This window comes from Lasiodiplodia theobromae (assembly GCF_012971845.1).
Source record: "Lasiodiplodia theobromae strain AM2As chromosome Unknown scaffold_46, whole genome shotgun sequence".
In the NCBI taxonomy this organism is placed as follows: Eukaryota; Fungi; Ascomycota; class Dothideomycetes; order Botryosphaeriales; family Botryosphaeriaceae; genus Lasiodiplodia; species Lasiodiplodia theobromae.
The window spans coordinates 196140-216056 of NW_023336526.1; the positions used below are offsets into that span (position 1 = coordinate 196140).

A 19917-nucleotide genomic window follows, 5' to 3' on the forward strand; every position below is an offset into this window, starting at 1 on the left:
GGTAGTGGCTGAGAGAGGGCCCAGCTAGCTCTTGATTGGCGCAGTGCGGGGCGACAGCCTGTCTGCCCACGCGAGCATTCCCTCGCACCAGCCGATTGAAATTCGGATTCCACCACCCGCCGCATGCGGACAGGACCGTCGTCCTTGCCTGGCTCCCTCTGAGAGCCTCGTCCGCGCCGGCTGCTGGCGGGCCGCGGCGCGCGGTGTGGCAGTGCCCAAGACATGCTCTGCCATGACGCAGATCCTCCCCTCCATTCAGCCAGGTTCAGGGCCTCGAAAAAAGTGGTTCCAGGGCGTTCACAGCGTTCCCCATGCCGATGCGCCTTCGCATGACTTGCCCCCGGCCGAGCGGCGCCCGTCGCCAGCTCTTTCCACCCTGCACTGCCTGCATGCTTCCGGCCAGCTTCCCTATCTGAGAGCTCTGTAAGCCGCAGCCCTATCCGTCGTCGTCGCCACGCACGTAAGGTCGAGCTGCGCCGGCCTGCGACACGAGATGCTGAATCGTTGCCCAGTTTGCCACGCCTTGATTCAGCTCGTTGACCGACACAACTACATCATCGCCGAGCCTGCAGAAGCTCATTTCCAGCTGCAAGCCACACCTGTGCACGCAATCGACCGCGTAGCAGCCCGCGCCGCAATCCCTTCGTGCGTTCCCCCGCCTGCGGCGCAGCCAAAGCCAGTTGGTCGCATGTCCACCGCTCTTCTCCAGAACTCCGTGCGTCTGTCACTCCGCTCCTCGGGCTCGCGCGCTGCCGCCGCCCGGCCGACTATGGGTCGATGGCAAACACTCTGCTTTGTTGAGGACAAGCCACCTCCCAGAATATCGCCAGCGTCGCGCCCGTCGCTTGGGCCGGCCGCCGCGCGGGAGGCCTAGAATTGCGTGCAGACGGGTGGTGCCTTCCGGGGACCGTTATAGATAGCCGCCCACTGCACCTGCAGGGCAGCGTTTGGCGCTCCCGGGCGCTTACTCACGCACCTTTCCTCACTTCTCATTCGTCCACCGCTCATTGCTGGACTCTAAATCCAGCCATGCGATCTGCTGGCCGGCTCTTCAATATGCCGCTTCATCCCCCCTGTGGACTTCTATTCTGGAACGCTTGCTACGCACCCGCGCTTCTAGAATCGCAATCCCAGCCGAAACGCGCCCTGTTCCTGGCCACCAGCCGCCAGACGCCTGTCCTGAGGCAGGAAACATCGTTTGAAACAAAGCAGTAGCTCTTCGCTGCGCGCATCCGCCGGCAACCCGCGTGGTGGGGACCGCGGAATCCAGAAGCGGGCGCAGCATCAGTAAGCGCCCGCATCACCTTTTTATTAATATGTCCGTACCGGACTTTTCCCTTGCAGAGAGTACCCATGCTTTTTCTTTTTAAGCTTCGGACAGCAGCACGCATTGACGGTCCTGCTGCCCCCGCAAAAAATGCTACTATGCCACCATGAAACGGTAACGCCCGCTTTATTTAGCTGACGATGCACAGCAGCCAGCAATGCGGGTTTCCGTCAAGTATTTTTGGGCGGCGCTTCCCCAACCGCAGAGTGCAAATTTTCTGCGTGTAAGCCATTTGTCCTGAGCGTTGACAACTGCGAGACTGAGCGTCCCACCGCTCCCTTCGAATTGGACCCGCTGGCATCAGACCATGATTATCTGGTCTTCACCTACGCCTGTCTATCTTTGACTTTTTTTTACTTCTTGTTTTATCCCTTTCACCACCATGAAGAGTCATGGAGGCTCACCGCAAGTCTTCTAAGAGCACCGACATGCACATCAGTGGATCAACCTTCCCGTATTGCACGTACGCACGAACCAGTGCTTTATTGATAAACCACAATGTCCCAGACCTTCTATACGACACCGATGAACCCCTCCCAAGTCGACCCTGTCCAACCCGCCGAAAGATAACCAGGCCGCTGTTGGCAAGCCGGCGTATGAATGCTTGAGAAGAATGGTTGCAAGTATGAAATACAGGGTTCGCCCAGAGGCGCGGGGTATTTTCATTGTTGAGAAGAGACGCCTAGGACCCCCGTAAAACACCAAACCATAAAACGCCAGACGAGGGTGAAAAGAGAAAAAAAAAAGCAGAGAGATATGTCTGGGAAAAATTGTACAGTGAGTGCCTCCCACTACTCCCCCAAAAACAAGAAAGAACTCCACGCCCGAATCTAGCTCCATTTGTTGCGCCGCTTTTCCAAAAAAAAAAAGTCAAAATTCCGCGCCAGAAGAAACCGCATGCAGCTTCTGAAAGAATGACGCCCCCAAGAACGCTGTTGACGCGCGTGAAAGTACCGCCCTCCTCTTCATATGCTTCTCAATTCTTTCCTCGCTTGCTCTTAATTCTTTGAAAGAAGCCCCTGACGCTCATTCTCTTCTTCTGCTTGCTTCCCCTCTCCTCGTCATATGCCCTTCCAGTTTCCAGAGGGAGTTTCACTTCACTGGTGTATCCGTCTTCGTTTCCATTCACATAATACCGAGACTGCGCTACGGGCAAGACAGATTGACGCGGCTTCGGCCTTTCTTTCGTGCTCTTGCTCCGTGTAAGATCAAGATCTCGTGTAGGGGCTTCAACTGCACCATCGCTACGACCAGAAGTCGAATGATTCGCCTGCAAGTACGTCGGCGGAACTTGTAGGGTTGCTCGCTGCGGCCTCAGATCCCTCTCCTTTGACGCTTGGCGCGGCGTTGGTTCATCATCGTTGCTGGATGCCAAAGATGAAGCGTATTCTCCCGAGTTCTTGGGAGTGCGGTCTTCGATCATCGGGAGCATGATGTGGGCAGCTTCGGTAACGGTGAATCGATGGGGACGGTCGGTATCTTCGTCCGTGTTGATCCTATACATGTCTTGCCCGGCCGATCCTGACATCCCTTTCGGGCCACTGCTGTGTCGTTTCGGGTTCCTTTTACTGGATGCACGCTGCATGAAGGCGGTTCCGGTGGAGTTTGCGCGACGAGAGCGAGTGCTGCTCGAGGTTTTGGCAGTGGACGGAGGTGTCGAGTCGGATGCATTGTATTCGCCATTGAGCGCTGCCAGCGCGCTGTTCCGGTGCAACAACATCCTGGAAACGCTCCTCAGGCTGTGGTGTTTTTCGCTTTGGTTGTCCGGGATACCGGGAGAGCTAGACCTCGACATGCTGCCATTCATGCTGGCCATGCTGACGGTACGTATAGGAGCACAAGGCATGATTGGTGAGCCGCACAGGGGTGACGCCGGCACACTGTCCCGATCGCGGCCCGGCTTTTGATAACGGAAGACAGTCGACCATTTCTCTCGAAATGCGACCCAGATGGCACTGACCAGGATGAATTTCCTCAGAGTTTCATCCGTAGTCAGCAGAGGGCGAGGCTCAGAGCTGTCGGTCAAGCTCTGAGATGCCGCTGCATCGCTGAAAGTAGGCGAAAGTGGAGAGGCGACATTGGTCTGAGGCGGTATCGAGTACTGATCCCAGACATCAATGCCAGCTTTTGTCATGGTGGCAATAACAGGATGCCGCCGGCGATCCGGGCTGATGGTGCTGAAGGTGAACTTTCGATCCTCAGCAGCATTATCAAGTTGCGAACCATTGGCAGATTTCCGTTTTCCTTGAGCCTTGGGTACCCATCTTGCCTTGGACTGCAGGCCGTGCTCGTCGGTAGCGACAAACTCGTAACCGCCGTTCTGCATGAAGGTCGCCTCCCACACAGTGTCATCGTCCATACAAATCTCCGTCCGCTCGTCTCTGATGTTGAAACAGACAACGCCAATGACTTCACGAGCATCCAGGTCCTCATCGGAATCGCTATGGTCGTCTGCACCACCGTAGTCCCCAGCCCTCACAACCACCACATCGTCTGGACCCAGCCTGTCCCTATGCTTGAATACTCTACGGAACTTACGTTTTAGCCTGGGGGCGAAGGTGGTTGAAGGAACGGCCTCGAAAGCGGGCTTTGGCCTCGAGTTCGCCGAGGACTGGTGTAGCTGAAGGAGGACCTTGGGGCGGAGGTGCAACGGGCCTACACGTGGAGGCGGGTGGGCGAGAGCGTAGTTCGTCTTGGGACGCGCAGGTCGCTTGCGCGAGCGGTCGTCGGTCGAGGTGGTGGTGGTGCTACGGATCGAAGGCGGACGTGACGACGACGCGCTGCTCTCCGGGGGTAGGGCGAACATGATGGACTTCCTGGACGAGGCATGCGAGGGTCGGCCGTCGACGCTAATGCTTTTCCTGGCGGGGAGCGGGGTGACCTGCGGTCTCTGCTGGCGGACGGTCGAGGAGAGGACGTTCAATGGAGAACGAGGGGGAGGAGAGGTGGGATGAAGGGGAGAGGGCGTGCGCGGGGCGGAGAACTCGTGGCCATGCTGTGCGGCAGCGTCCGCGGTCAGCATGGACAGGAACATGGTGCTCAGCCAGGTAGACGAATAGTCGCGGGGGAAATCATCCCAGTGTTGGCGCGTCCGTCCGAGGAGGGCCAAATTGTGGAGTCGGCGTACCGGGCAGGAGGAGCAGGAGTTGCAGAAGCGACTTTGCGTCCCAGGGAGGCTATGCTAAATCTCGTACTGGAATTTGTTTCGACACAGTCGAGACGGGCGGGGAGCAGCAGTCGACAGCTGCGGCAGGACTGCAATGACGGCTCGCGCAGATCATGCACGAGGAGCGCAGGGGTCCGGTCGGTTGCGAGGCGTGGGCGCAGGGGTTGCGGTGTCGGCTGAGCCACCCTACCATGCGTGGCTCGGCGGGTGGAGAGTCGAGAGAAGGCAGCAGGATTGGAGGAGGTGAGGGTGAGGTGGAGGGGCGGGCGGCAAACAGGCGTGCGGACGGCGGCCTGCGGAACCAGCCTTTGTGTAGCCTGCCTTTGTACCGCGGAGACGGCGGAAGCGTCTTTCATTGCGGCTTTCGCAGCACTGATGCTTCACTCGGACTCCAAGTGGTTCCGGTCCGCCTCATCAGCCTAGGCGGCGTAAACTTCGCCCTGCGGGAGCCTGCGCGCGCGCGCTTGCTCATCCATTCGATTCGGCCACGGCCTTTCGGAGCTTGCCTCTCCCGCCCGCGCACAAGGCCCGTCCTGCGGCCCACCGGCCTTCCAACGGCGGCGCTGCTTGCGAGCGCGCTGTCGGCCGACCCGGACAGCGACCACTCCAGCCCACGCTCCAGCGCCTGCTGCAGCTCCCGGCGGTGAGCTCGCCAGCGTGGTTGTCGCTGCCTGCCAGCCACGACTTGCGGGCCTGGTGGAGCCGCAGACGCCTCTCGCCGCCAGCGGAGGGATCTGACGCATTGGCTCGATCGGACCACGGAAACGCGGCACCTTGCACTCGCTGCGCACGGAGTGTTGCGCCCAAAATATCTGTCCAGGATCCGTCACGTGCGCCGCAGAACAGCGCCCCTTCCCCCAGAACGTACGCGAAACCGCCGGCGCTGTGGCTCGCGCTCCCAGGTTGCGCTGCCTCGGACCCGCGCCGTCCCGCTCCTCCAAGCTCATAGAAGCTCCCCCTATGACGCCCCTCCGCGTGACGACCAAGTGCCACCTCCTCCCTGTCCCACCGCCCGGAAAATGGCTCGTTCGGACGTTTACAGTCGCCCGCTCGATCGTCCGTTCAGCGCGCTCGTAATCGTTTTCGCGGCCTGGAAGGCGCTCCTGCTGCTTACGGCCTTCGCCAGCCCTGGCCCTGGCTATGACACGTCGACGACGCTTCTGCTGGGCCAGGATGCTGCTGCCTCCGCGCTGGTGACCACTTCGGTGCCGTGGTCTGCGACGCCCGGCGAGCGCCTCGTCAGCAAGCTTGTCCGTTGGGATGCCATTTATTTCACCGCCGCCGCCGAACGTGGCTACCAGCACGAGCAGGAATGGGCTTTCAGCTGGGCCTTCAGCCACCTGATGGCCAACACCGCCAAGAGTATGCCTGCTCGCTCTCTTTGCCTGTTCCGTCCGGAAGGATGCTTACTCACTGCCAGTTCTACCTCTTGCGGGTGATCATTTGGCCACGCTTGCCTGGTCTGGCGTTATCCTTTCTAATGTCTCACACCTGCTTTCAGTGTTGGTGCTGTACCAGCTGGCTACCCTGCTGTTCCCTGGCCCAACTCTGCGCAAGACCGCGTTTTTGACTGCCACCCTCCACGTGCTTTCTCCCGCCGGCCTGTTTCTCAGCGCGCCTTACGGAGAGGCGCTATTCTCGCTGCTGAATTTCTCAGGAATGCTGTGCTACGCCTACGCTCGCGTGCGGCTCAATGGACATGCTGCGTATTTCCTCTGCATACTTGCTTCAGGACTCTGTTTTGGCCTTGCCACAATGGTGCGCACCAACGGTTTACTCAGTGGCCTCATTCTGCTCTATGATGTTTTCCGGTCTCTGCCTGGGCTCCTTGGCCCGAACCGCGCGATTGTTGACACGTTTGTGAGGCTCACCGGCGCCATTCTGGCGGGATTTATGGTTGCTAGCGGCTTAATCATCCCTCAGTTGGTGGCGTATCAGCAATACTGTACCTTGGTAGGTCTGCCGCGCATTCGACCCAACAAACTTCGGCTCACGCAGACCAGGACCATGCCAGGCCGTGGTGTGCAAAGTTACCACCTAGCATTTATACTTGGGTACAACATCATTATTGGTAGGTTGGTTTCCTTATACATATCCTTTCCTAACAACATAAAGGAACGTGGGCTTCTTGCGTTATTGGACGCTATCCAATATTCCGCTATTTCTGCTAGCTGCCCCTACTCTATGGATTATGGCATGCTCTGCTCTTCGAGTCATTCGTCGGTATGTTTAGAAACTTAAAATATCCTCGCTGCCAGGTTTTCATTTAGCGATTGACGATTGATTTCCAAGCAGATTCTCCGTTCGTTCCGGAACGGCCGAGCTGCTCTCGACCGAGCAGGTTTCCCTACGAACCGAAACGCCTCACCTTCTAGTGGCCTTCGGCATCCCCCAGCTCGCCCTTGCAATGCTAGCCGCGACAAACTTCCATGTCCAGATCGTCAATCGCATATCATCAGGATACCCTATATGGTATCTTGGGATCGCTTCTGGTATGGACTACGTGAGCGATCCACTTAAGATTGCTTTCGCGTCAAAGCATACGTGCAAGTCCATTGTTCGATTGATGATGATCTACGCAATTGTGCAAGGGGCTCTGTTTGCAAGCTTCTTGCCTCCTGCGTGACCTGGATCCACAGTTCTTCGGCTTCCGGAGCATCCGACATGTTTTCCGTCAAGATCCGACGACAAGCGCAGATTGACTCGGCGGCAAGAAATCTCATGCTGGAGGTTTTTATTGTCCGCGCCGTCCGAGGTGCTTACTCACCTCAGAAAATCGGGCGCACCTGTCCCTGTTGCAGCATGATATAAGACGGATCTTCGTCCACCATGAAGGACGCTACCACCCCATCCAAAGCTATCCACTAGTGCTGCTATAAGCAAGGAAGTGCAACTATCTAGAAATATGAGCGAGCTCTGCGGGCGCCTCAATCCTTTCAGCGAATAGGCTTCCGAACAGTCATCCCCGCTGTCCACTAATCAGAATCCAGGTCATCTCAGATAAGCGAATGGAGTGCGTTACCGTCTACATGGTGCCTGCATACAGCTGCAAGGCACGCATGCAAAGTCTTGTCTCAACCTTCTGAATTCGTGCAACAAAGTTCTGCTTGCCAATGACATCGGATTCACTTGTTGCAGTGACAAGTTACACACTACTCGTGTTACACCGTTGGATGGCCGCCAATGTGTTTCGTTTCGGATTCTGCGTGAGAAATTTGCGGGGGGAAAAGGTAGAGATGTAACACAGAAGGATTCTGCTAGAAACCACCTCGCCAAGCCATGCTCAGCAAGGAGGGGACAACGAGGGCCGGGAACTCTTGAGCTGAACTTTTCCTGTCATGAAGAAGATCACCCCACGCAGCGAACCGCACGTTTCCCTAGTCTGTGGTGACTGCATGGGTTGGCCATCGTACCACGTAATAAAACATGCTTTGAAGGTTATTGCAATAAGATGGCGTCACGAGTGGAATTCCAGGCCCCAATTGCTGGCAGTTCTCGTCAGCGTTGATGCCGTAAGGAACCTCTGGTGTCTTCTCTTAAGGTTTACGTAGAGAGAAAGAGTTTCTCAGCGTTTTGCGACTGGAAAAGGTCCCGCTGACACCCTGAAAGCCATGTTCGCCCCATCCCTTCTCAAAGTCGTGGAGATGGCCCCTGCAAGGTACGTGATTCCTGTCAGGAGGCTCTACACGCGTTAGCTCCACCATCCAGACCATTGCAAGCAACGCCCAGCAACATAGATGTCTGTGAATGGAATCATTTGCGCAACATCATCACTCTGTAAGGTCTGCTCCCGCTAATGAGACTGCAGGGTCTCTGGGATATAAAATGACTTGTGATAGCGGGATCGGAGTCTGGGGACAGTCTCTCCCTTCAACTCTATTCGTTCAACTGACAAGCTGTGTTTCGGTGGCATGATGGTTGCTTCGGTGACTTCCTTGCTATGGTTCGCTCACTTCGCCTTTGGTGCACTTCATGGGAGACAGGTGCGGATGAAACGGTGCGGAGACGTCGACAATTGTGCCCAGGCTGTCACCGGGACCAGCGCCTATTCCATCGTCTCGGATGTGCGACCTTCGGACTGTTCTAGTTTCATGACCGATACCATCACTATGGGCGGCGTGGTGTGAGTTGAATGCACAACCCAACCTGTTCCACGGCTAAGTTGAAGAGGACTTTGACAACAACCATCACATCATTTCCAAATGCCAGCGCCTCTCTCGACAAGAGGCAGGATGAGCTTCCCGGAAAGTCTGTACCATGGTACGCGTGGCCATGCGACGTCGAGAGGTACGCGGAAGTATGCTCTTGTGCCGGTTTCCCGCCAGCCACAATAACAGAGAAAGCCATGGTGAAATTGATACGCCCAAAGCGAGGCATAGCATGCTGGGCTAATTACTGAAGCAGACTACCACCAAGACTGTCACTGTTACTCCCCTGCATGGGAACAGTAGTAATTTCCACACCCCAGCTTCTAGAATGTCGGCATCCACAATCACTCCATCCCTAATCCGGCCTAACTCCTCAACATCATCCTTTCCAAGGACCAAACACGCCACTAGCCAACATCCTAATAGAAAGACCACCGCCGACTGGCAACGTTCCAGTACCTTCAACTCCTCTGGTCCAGCGTCTACGACTTCCATCGACTTCACGTTGGTTACGTTATCATGGGGCGACTCTGAGACTTCCACCTCGTCACGGAGATCGGCGGCCCGGATAAGGACTTCTACATTGAATGTCACCACAACAACGGCTACAGTGACTTGTACAGCGGTCGAGGGTCGAACAATCTGTCCCACGTCGACTCCGACGAAGCAGACGTGCGCTCCGCCAACGCCAGACGTTTGTCCTGATGCAGGAAATGGGTGTGTGAATCTCCAAACAGATGCGAAAAATTGCGGTAAATGCGGGCACAAAGTATGTTCCTTCTCAACGAATCCTCGTCGATAATACTGAACCGGTACCAGTGTTCCAGCGGAGCGTGCCAGAACGGGGTTTGCAGCACCGCGAGTTGCACGGGGTCCTCATGTGGGAAGTTCAGCTCCTGCTTGGAAGGCGATAGTACGTGTATCTGTGGCAGTGCGGTTGACGGGACCGGCTTCTGCCTTGATGGGAATATTGCATGCGGGGGCCTGCGTGGCTGCGACTCCAACTCAGATTGCTCGGCCCGCGAAATCTGCGCAGTGGGCACCTGCTGTGATCGAAATGTATGCATCAAGAGCGACACGTGCGAAAACACAAGCGATTCGGCGAGGGGGATTTTCATGTCCAGGCTGACTGGGAAGGAGGCAACGGTTGGTGGAGACTTCATGGATTACCTGGAACAGCCACATATGGAACTAGATGCTTGAGCTCACCACAAACGGCCCTTGTTATCCAATTAAGGATGTTGTCTGGTCTGTAGGGAGTCACTACATTTTCAAGAATGTTGATCGTCACGGCGGAGAGAGATCGGCGGATGCCATTATGAGCAACATGTCTCTAGAAATTTTAAATGATGCTTGACCGGAGTAACTAAACTGCCCGTGATCTCGTCTCACACTCAACTGGAGAGAGCCATTTGTCTGCTACACAACCACGACCTGTCTACTTTTGCTTTCTTTTCGTAACGGTCTGTTTCATCGCCTCCTGGTACCTGGAGAGCTTAGGCAATCCCAAGCATCTCTTACCACATCTTACTTCTGCAGCAGGTACTATAGACGGAAGGGAATCGATATATAGCAGAAATAAATTTCAAACCCTGAAAAAAACAGTAGTGTTTGCAAAGCTACTTTGGAAGCGGCGGGGCGTAGTCTTGGCACACGCAACTGGTCGAAGCTCCGAGAAGCCGCGGCCTTCCAGAACAAACGCAGAAGCAACAATTTCTCAACACCCAGCCGCAAGCTTCCTTGCCCGATAATGCTCGATCCTGCATACACGACCTTCTACCCGGCCTGATGCCGCCCTCTTACTTTTACCACCTGGCCTTTGAATTGTACCCTCACCCGCCAAAACCCCACGCCGCCGTTGCAGACGTTGAACCGCTCTTCGTTCCGCCGCCTGGCACCGATATATTCGCCAGCGACCTCCCTGTGCACCGCATTTCCTCCTGGGCGTCGCCGCCCCGCTCGCGCAAGAACGTACGCCGCAGCAAGACGGCCTACAGCGTCGACCTCAGCAACAACCGGCCAGCCGTGACGCAGAGGCCCTCGTACAGCGAACGCAGGAACAGCCATCTCGACAGCAGCGCCCCCGGTAGCGAGGCGCTTTACCTCCCCCCAAAGAAGCCCGCGGGCAGCACTGCGGCAACAGCGACGAAGGACTGGCGCTTCGACCGCGTGTCGATCCAGAGCATCGACATGGAGGAAGCGCGGGCCGCTCCGAAGGACGACGCTGGAGCTCGCGGCAAGTCCGTGGGCAATACTGCGCGCGCGGCAGGCTCTGGCCTGGCAACCAAAGGCAAATTCATCCCGGCCGACCCGAAGAACACAGAGGTGGGGTGGGGGGTGGTGCACCTGTACCGCGATGCCCAGGAGACGCCTGGTCTCTACGATGACACGGCTTCGAGCGCTGGCTCGGACGGTGGCGGGGTGGGAAACGATGGCGAGAAGCAGACCTTCAACGAAGAGGATTGCACTACCTTGTGCATTCTGGCAGTGCCATCGTACATGACGCCGTCTGATTTTCTGGGCTATGTCGGAGAGCAGACGAGAGAAGACGTCAGTCACTTCAGGCTGATTAGAACGGGTCGCGCCAATAAGTACATGGTTTTGATGAAGTTCAGGGAAGCTAAGAAGGCTAGGCTATGGCGGAAGGAGTGGAACGGAAAGCTGTTCAATAGCATGGAGGTACGTTTGACTCTGCGTGTCCCGGGCCTGGCACCCATCGAACTAACATCGAGTCCACAGCCTGAGAACTGTCATGTTGTCTTTGTCAAATCAATTGAGTTCCAACCATCTGGAGGAGACAACGACCCTTCAAGCTTCCCTAACATGAACAATGACCCCTTCACCCCTTCCGCTAGACCGACCCCATCGGCACCCATCCCCGCGGGTTCTTCATCTGCAGTTGACTCTGGCTCACTAGCGTCATTGAGCACAAAGCCTCTCCCGCCACCTACCTCATCGCTGGTGGAGCTACCTACATGCCCTGTGTGCTTGGAACGCATGGACGAGACTACTGGACTCCTGACGATCCTCTGTCAGCACGTCTTCCACTGCGCGTGCCTGGAAAAATGGCGCGGCAGTGGATGCCCCGTTTGCCGGTACACGCAAAATGACTCCCTGATCGCCCGCGGATATGCGTCTGACGGTGAGGGCCCCGAGAACGAGTGCTCGGTGTGCGGCACGTCGTCGAACCTCTGGATATGCTTGATCTGCGGCAACATCGGCTGCGGGCGGTACGATTCCGCCCACGCCTTCCAGCACTACGAGGCCACGAGCCACAGCTATGCCATGGACATCGCAACGCAGCATGTGTGGGACTACGCTGGCGATGGCTACGTGCACCGGCTCATCCAGAACAAGGCCGACGGCAAGCTCGTCGACCTGCCCGCCGCGCACGCTAATTCGCAGCATCCTAACAACAGTATGACGGGCATGGGCGCCGACACGGTGCCGCGCGAGAAGCTGGACAACATGGGCGCCGAGTACGCGTACCTGCTGACCAGCCAGCTCGACAGCCAGCGACTGTATTTCGAGGAACAAGTCGAACGCGCGGTCGACAAGGCTGCCAAAGCATCGGCTGCGGCCGAGGAGGCGGCCGCGGCGGCGACGGCCATCGCGCAGCAGCTTCGTGAGTTGCAGACGCAGCACAAGGACGCGAAGGCTACTATTGCTTCGTTGGAGAAGGACGTCCAGCGCCTAACGACACGTGCGACGAAATCTGATGAGCTGGCGCGCTCGATGACGAAGCAGTTTCAGGAGGAGAAGAGCGTCAGCGGGGCGCTGATGCAGCGAATCAAACACCTCGATGCCAAGTTCGCCGAGGTGGAAGAGAGGAACAAGGCCCTCGAGGCGGAGAAGAGGGATCTCGAGGAGCAGAATCGGGATTTGAGCTTCTTCATCTCCGGGCAAGAGAAGCTCAGAGAGTTGGGTGAAGAAGGCGCTGAAGGGGGGCTGAACGAGGATGAGGTCAGAGAAGGAAGGGTCGAGGTTGGCGCTACCCCAGAGGAAAGGGGGAAGCGGAGGAAAGGGAAGGGCAGAAAATGATGAGGTTGCGCATTGTTCTGACGAGACTCGGACTCAGACGGTCGGCATGGGACATGGACGACAGCTTTATACCCCCCATTGATTTTGATTGCATTCGCTGGTTATTGCGTAGGTTTAGAGATAGTATTACAACGTAGTCGTGGATACTGCATTGCTCTCAACATGATGTTGTATCTGTTCTTTGGCGGTGTCGACGTCAGCACTGCATGGATACTGATACAGAATCCATATGGCGGTCGTGAGCCAAGACAGCGACGTGAAGAGGCGGGCGAATGGCGTCATTTGTCGTCAACTGCCCAGCCAAGGATGGGCCCACAGGGATATCTGTAACAAGAGTATTTGATGGCATGATCGCACTGGATGAGTTTGTCTTGGCACCGTGATTGGTGTTGTTCATTCGCAGCTGCAACTGGCTCGTATCCATAGCGTGACGTCACTTGTGACCTTCCTCTTTTAGCCTAGCTCTAGTTGTTATTATAGCTGCCTGGCACAGCTTCACGAGCTCCTCACTCCTCTCTCCACCATAAAAACTCACGGAAAGGTCGTACACATTCGGGCCCCAAGAACCAGTTCTCTGGAGTTGCACCCGCCATCATGGACCAGTACCCAGCCAAGCTATCCCAGCCACACCCAACGGCCGCCTCACCCCCGCCCGACTGTGGCGTAAACCCAGCTCTTCACGAACCTCTGCCTTACCCTCCCACCAGCTTCGATCCCCAATCTTTCACCTGCATCACGCCCCCTTACGGATCCCGCGCTGCTCCGCTCTTCGCGGAATGTTGCGACAGTCCGGTCGTTAACTTCACGACCGTACACCTCACTTCCGAAGGGCCCTCTTCCTGCGCTGCTTACTGCAACGTCAAGCCTGACCGCCTTCTCGTCAGCGATTACCAATCGAGCGACTTCTACACGTGCGTGTTCGGCGGGCCGAAGGAAGATAAGGATGTCTATGTCCAGCTTGAGTGTTGGGATGGTGAAGGCTTCGTCGGAGATCTGGATTGGGCGGATCGCTTCGCGGTGAAAGACGGTGACAGCAGCAACCTCAAGAAGCGAAATGCGCAAGAGAACACGGACGCTCCGGCATCTTCGTCGGTGAGCACCACCACGTATGATCCGTCCTTCTGGAGCAGCTTGATCTCTGCTGCGGCGACGGAGACGGCCAGCATCGTCCTGCCGACCGAGCCCATGACCCCGGTGCTGACCACGACCCCGACGGCCACCGCCGCCAACGGAACCGCCGCATCGTCGTCGGATGCGAGCTTGGCCTCCGGAACCTTCGTGTCGGTGAGCGAAGTCTCCGGGACGAGAACCTCGACCGGCCCGGCCGAGACGTCCGCTTCGGCTACGTCCGGCGCGGCAAGCTCGGGAGGCTCTTCTGCATCCTCGAGCGCGAGCGCGAGCGCGAGCGCAGCAGCGTCTTCCTCAACTTCTGGGGCTGGTGCCCAGTTCCAGGGCGGATATGGCAAGTGGCTGTGCACCGGTCTCCTTCTCAGTGTTGTCTTTGCATCCCTTCAGTGATTTACGTTGTTTATGGCATCACGTTGTATCTGAGCACGATATGATATACCCAATCATCAGCTATGAAAGTAATCCATAATTGGGGGCGCGAGGGCGTTGTCTATAATATTGGGCTTACAAATGTCACATATAGGTTAAACCTACCCAGTAAATCTTACGCTATAGTATGTGGTATATAGCAGAATCCAAGCTGAATGCTTTTTCTGAACATCTCGGCCTCATCCCGTCCCGCATCCCAGTCTCTCTCATATCCAGTCCTGGCCTCTTGCTTTCCGTCCAGCCGCCGAGCTCCGGTACACGCCGCTCTTGGCCGTCCTCCCGCCCATGCGGACCAGGCCGGACAAGTGCTGCACGCCGGCCAAGACGCCATCGATGACCTGCACATCCTCGCCCACGGCCTCCTCGACGGCGGCCTTGAGGGGCGTCATGCCGGCGCAGCCCAGCGTCAAGACGTCGGCGCCCCTGGCCACCAGGTCCCTCGCGACCTCGCACATGCGGGCGACGACCTCGTCCTGGCTCTTCTCGTGCAGGTCGAGCACGGTGAGGTCGCAGCTGGCGACGCCGGCGCAGAAGCCGTCGAGGCCGTAGTGGCGCACGGCGTCCTCGTGCATGACGCGCGAGCGCGGGCTGACGGCGACGACGCCGAAGCGGCCGCCGAGGGCGCGCGCGGCGAAGTACAGCGACGACTCCATGATGCCGACGACGGGTTGATGTGGTAGCTCCTCGCGCAGCATGCGGATCAGCGCGTGGTCCGAGTAGCACGCGACCAGCACGGCGTCGTGCGTGGCGGCGAGCGGCAGCACGGCGCGGGCGGCTGCTGCCGACGACATGACGTTGTCGAAGTTGCCCTCGACGGCGGACGGCGCGGGCCGCGGCGAGGTGAAGCCCGTTACGGTGACGTCGGGGGGTAGCTGGGTCTGGCACATGGCTACGCAGGCGTCGGTCATGGATTTGGTGCTGTTGGGGTTGACGAGGAGGATGCGGATCTTCTTGTCAGTGGAGGTGCCGTTTGTTGTAACGCCATTTGGCTCGCCAGAGAGCTTGGGAGGCTCGACGACGCCGGTTTGGTTGGTGATGCGAGCATAGTGCTCAACGCGGCGGTGGCGGTCGAAGTCGAATGTCCGCTCCTTGCCCGGCCGGCAGGCATCGAGATCACAGTCGGCGATGATGACTTCGTCTTGGTCTGGGGTCGTCGCCTCGGCCAGCAGCTCGCCTTCGGGACCGGTGATGCAGCTGCCGCCGATCAAGTCGTAGCGGCCGTCGTCCAGGCCGCAGCGGGCGGCGCTGACGGAGAAGCAGGCGTTGGTGTAGCTGTGGGCCTGCATGACGAGCTTGTGGTGGAACAGGGCCTTGCGGCGGGCCTCCTCCGGGTCCATGGCCTTGTCCGACCCCCACAGGTGCGGCGCGAAGCCGGCCGTGTTGTAGCCGCAGTACACGACCTCGACGCCCTGCAGACCCAGCACCCGCCAGCTCTCGGCCCAGCGGCGGTCGTTGCAGATCATCATGCCGAAAATGGGGTCGCCGCGCTCCGGGGGCGATTCGACCAGGCCCGGCACGCGGAAGGCGTTGAAGCCAAGGTCGCCCGGCTTGAAGTAGCGCTTCTCCAGCTGGTTCGTGGCTTCGGGATCGGCGAAGGGCTCGAAGTCACCGGGCAGATGGACCTTTCTGTATTTGGACAGCACCGAGCCTGTCTGGGCGTGGTAGTAGATGCAGGCATTGAACGTCTCGCCCTCGTCCGTCTTCTCGGCGAAGCCTACGGCCACGTCGACGCCCAGTTCGCGCGCCCGGTCAAACAGCGGCTTTGTCTGCGCCTGCGTGGTGATGTCGCCATGCTCGAAGAAGGAGTCCAACTCGACCGGGTCGGTGATCAGGTGACGTGGAAAGAAGGTGGTGAACGCCGTCTCCGGGAAGAGCACCGACTTGGCACCTTTGGCCGCTGCTGAGTCCAGCAGGGCGAGCATGCGGTCGAGGGTTTTGGACCGCGAGTCCTTGTAGTGGGTGGCGCCCATCTGGGCCGCGGCAAGGCGGATTACGCGAGGCATGGTGATGGTGTTGGTCAGTTGCGCGTGAATTGACGATAGATGCAGGGCTCTCTAAGACATATAGGTAGCGGCTTCTGCAACTTTTTTTCAGCGGGTCTTCTCGGTAACTCGTGGCAGAAGACAACACGGCGGCAAGTAGGTGGCTCACGATAGGCGCGGGAATGGACACAGTCGTGGAGCTATCACGAACCAGCCGACGACCCCGCGCCGGGCAGCGTCGATCACTAGTTTCAGTCTCGGGATCGACCCAGCGGCGCGGTCCATGATAGCCGATAAGGCACGTTTGAGGGGTGCGGTTGGTGATGCCGGGCAGCCTTCGGCCAGGGCGACGCTTGCCCGAGCGATAGCATGGCCTATCTGCTTATCGCGCCTGCCCGCTCCACCACTCGTTACGACCAACACCATGCATTCAGACACGCTCCCCGGCGCGACCATCGGGCGCTGCGCTGTCGCTGTCTATACTAACATGTGTCCGCTCCCCTGCATCAGCTGCTACAGGCAGCCCAAATCTTGCCCACCAGCCAAAGATGATTGCAAAGGTTGACATCGACCTCCTCATTGTGAACGCTACTGTGGTGGGTAGCTGAAGACTCCCAAGTCATCTCGAGTTAAATCTGACTCGCCTGCCAGGTCACGGCTTCAGATGTCCTCCCTCAGCAAGAGATTGCCATCCGGGATGGCAAGATTCTACTTCTCGGACAGAGCCTGACCTCTCTGTTCTCCGCCGCTTCCATCATCGATGCCCAGGGTGCATTCGTGACTCCGGGAGGCGTCGACTCGCACGTGCATCTTCACCAGGACAATTCTCCCACTGGTGACAATTTCGAGACCGGATCCCGTTCAGCCATTGCGGGTGGCACCACGACCGTCCTGGCATTTGCCTCTCAGAGCCGCAAGGATGAGTCCCTTTACCCTGTCGTGGACGAATACCACAACAGGGCACGTGGCCAGTCCTATTGCGACTACGGATTCCATCTCATTCTCACCAATCCAACCAAGAAGATCGTGGACGAGGAACTGCCTGTCCTGGTCAAAGACGGCATCAGCTCGGTCAAGATTTACATGACTTACGAGCCCTTGAAGCTAGGCGACCGCGAGATCCTCGACATCATGATGAGCACGCGTGCACTGGGCATGACGACCATGGTGCACGCTGAGAACAGCGACATGATATCCTGGATCACCGACCGCCTGGCCGAGCAGAACCTCACTGCCCCTTATTACCACGCTGTCAGCCGGCCGTCAATCGCCGAGGACGAGGCTACCTACCGCATCATCGCCCTCTCGGAGCTCATCGACATCCCCATCCTGATCGTGCACATGTCCAGCCGCACCGCCGCGTCACACGTCCGCGCCGCCCAGACACGCCTGCTGCCCATCCACGCAGAGACGTGCCCGCACTACCTTTACCTCACCTCGGACGCACTGAAGTCCCACGACGACGACCCCTTCTCCGGCGCGAAGCACATCTGCAGCCCGCCGCTGCGTGCCGACCGCATGGACCTGGACGCCATGTGGGCCGGCCTGGTCAACGGCACCTTCACCACCTTCTCCTCGGACCACGCGCCCTCCAAGTACGACCACCCCTGCGGCAAGAAGCTCGGCCTCTCCCCAACCGACGGCTCCATGCACTACGACAAGGTGCCCAACGGCCTTCCAGGCCTCGAGACACGCATGCCAACCCTCTTCGAGGGCGGCGTGCTGACGGGCCGCGTCTCGCCCCCCAAGTTCGTCGAGCTGACGGCCGCGAATCCGGCCAAGCTGTACGGCCTGGGCGACCGCAAAGGCGCCATCGCTCCCGGATTCGACGCCGATCTGGTCATCTGGTACCCCACCCCTTCGCAGGTGCCGAGCGGTTCGGCCATGGGCGGTGCCGGTGCCGCCGCGAAGGGCTCCGAGTCGTCCACGACGATGGAGCCGTTCGCGCTGACGAACGCCATGCTGCACCACGACATCGACTACACGCCCTTCGAGGGCATGCGCTTCTCCAACTGGCCCCGCTACACGATCCTGCGGGGCAAGGTCGTGTGGGACAGGGACAACGGCGGCGTCGTCGGCGAGAAGGGCTTCGGCGACTTTCTGAAGCGCGGGAAGAGCACCCTGAGCAAGCCGCGGGACGAGTGGGTCAATGAGTTTAGGCCCGGTGGGAAGGTCAGGGTGGCCATGGAAGGGGGGAGAACGGCACCGGCGTTGGATTAGTAGGGCTTCGATTTAGATTGAGAATTGTGATTTTGGGCTTTGATGGGAAAGTCCATGTGGTTAAGAAAGAATGATATGGCTAAGACAAGAGAAGTCTTCTGTAGGTTCATGAGTCTAGATAGACATTTCGGAACTTCTGCCTCTTGCTGTTGTTTGTGTTGTAAAGCTGTGAAGATGGCTCGTGATTTAGTACCGAGCACTGCTTGCTTCTAGCAGTGGCAGTATTCGCCGTAGTCGTACATAACGTCAATAACAGCATCCTCTATAAAGTCATTGCGAATCTGGTACAAAAGTGGCCAGACTTATTCCGAGTCGTAGTCGAGAATTGGCTTAAAAGGCCTGGACACTTCTTACTCTATTAAGCCGAATTATGTGTGGTTTCACGTTGAATACTTCAAGACAACCTTGACGACCCTGAGGAATGTTTAAAATATCCAATACCGGCCTTTTCCTTTCCACCGCCTTGACTCGATTTTATATAGGCGTTCAGTAGCGGATATTAGCGTGCAATGCAATAGGAAATGGAATCCAATGCCAACAACGGGTGACACTGCAAGTATTACTTGTGTCCGAAAGCAGAGTGATCTAACTGCATCGCCACAGCCTTCGGAATCAGCTCCAGCGGGTCTCGTTTCCAGGGACCGGAGGGACGACCGCATGTTAAGACATACGAGAACTTCCTCAGCTGGATCGTCTTGGTGCACAACCACACCAATGGTGCCAAACCAGCACCGTCAATGAAACAACAAAATCAAGAGCAGAGGACAGAGATATGGAAAGGTCAGGTCTCAAGACGGACCTGGCCCCGCTAAGCAATTTTCAATTTGCCGCCAATCGAATCCCATGACTGGGAATGGATGGGACGGTGTTTGAGATCTAAACGCGCGCAGTCTGTTGTCTAAGCTATGCATTCTGGTCTGATCCCCCTTCATGACGTCTTCCAAAATATCACCACCGCCGTCATCATCGTTCTCATCACCTCATGCTGGACTTCCACCATCGACCGATTGTGATAATCCAAAGCCGGAAAAACTCCCAGAAACATTAAATGAGTAACAGATTAACAAGAAACTCCTCGGCAGAGAAAGGAAATAATATGCGGCGACTTGCATGTCACACACCCGAACCACAGGAAAAGAGTGGGATAAGGATGTGGGGACAGATTGACTTGGCTCGCACCCAAGGAGACAGTCAAGAGAAGAAATAGCCATTATGCAAAGGCCACAAGCGTCATAGAAATCGCCACGCAAAGACACCGCAATTAAAGATAGTTCCCAAAACCATGCCGATAAAATGAAAACATCAGAATGGTAAAGATGAAAAAGACGCAAGGAGGCAATCAGCAGCACCCAGGACGCAGATACGACCCGGCAGCTGGCTTGTCAGCTTCCCTTCGTTTTATGTAAGTGAGAAATCTAGAACAGACCCTGTAAGAATATGAGGGTGAATAATTTTCAAGTTAACGGCAACTCTCAA

The 19917-nt window shown here is 57.4% G+C and overlaps 6 protein-coding genes across 6 annotated transcripts; 4 read left to right on the forward strand and 2 right to left on the reverse strand.

Annotated features, from left to right (window-relative positions):
* Positions 1–2303: 2303 nt before the first annotated feature.
* Positions 2304–4361, reverse strand: LTHEOB_11265 (uncharacterized protein; the record flags this gene model as incomplete). Its single annotated transcript, XM_035508002.1, has 1 exon — positions 2304–4361. One exon carries the CDS (start codon positions 4359–4361, stop codon positions 2304–2306), a length of 2058 nt encoding a protein of 685 aa, XP_035366646.1.
* Positions 4362–5512: 1151 nt separating this feature from the next.
* LTHEOB_11266 (GPI mannosyltransferase 2-like protein) lies at positions 5513–6534 on the forward strand (the record flags this gene model as incomplete). The annotated part of the gene is made up of 3 exons (XM_035508003.1): positions 5513–5855; positions 5995–6446; positions 6508–6534. The coding sequence occupies 3 exons, from the start codon at positions 5513–5515 to the stop codon at positions 6532–6534; spliced, it is 822 nt and encodes a 273-aa protein (XP_035366647.1).
* Positions 6535–10429: 3895 nt separating this feature from the next.
* Positions 10430–12682, forward strand: LTHEOB_11267 (Zinc finger UBP-type protein; the record flags this gene model as incomplete). Its single annotated transcript, XM_035508004.1, has 2 exons — positions 10430–11320; positions 11381–12682. The coding sequence occupies 2 exons, from the start codon at positions 10430–10432 to the stop codon at positions 12680–12682; spliced, it is 2193 nt and encodes a 730-aa protein (XP_035366648.1).
* A 594-nt stretch (positions 12683–13276) lies between these two features.
* Positions 13277–14200, forward strand: LTHEOB_11268 (uncharacterized protein; the record flags this gene model as incomplete). The annotated part of the gene is made up of 1 exon (XM_035508005.1): positions 13277–14200. One exon carries the CDS (start codon positions 13277–13279, stop codon positions 14198–14200), a length of 924 nt encoding a protein of 307 aa, XP_035366649.1.
* A 245-nt stretch (positions 14201–14445) lies between these two features.
* On the reverse strand, positions 14446–16242 carry LTHEOB_11269 (N-carbamoyl-d-amino acid hydrolase protein; the record flags this gene model as incomplete). Its single annotated transcript, XM_035508006.1, has 2 exons — positions 14446–15865; positions 15923–16242. 2 exons carry the CDS (start codon positions 16240–16242, stop codon positions 14446–14448), a joined length of 1740 nt encoding a protein of 579 aa, XP_035366650.1.
* Positions 16243–16769: 527 nt separating this feature from the next.
* On the forward strand, positions 16770–18441 carry LTHEOB_11270 (Amidohydrolase 1; the record flags this gene model as incomplete). The annotated part of the gene is made up of 2 exons (XM_035508008.1): positions 16770–16817; positions 16873–18441. The coding sequence occupies 2 exons, from the start codon at positions 16770–16772 to the stop codon at positions 18439–18441; spliced, it is 1617 nt and encodes a 538-aa protein (XP_035366651.1).
* Between the last annotated feature and the right edge of the window lie 1476 nt (positions 18442–19917).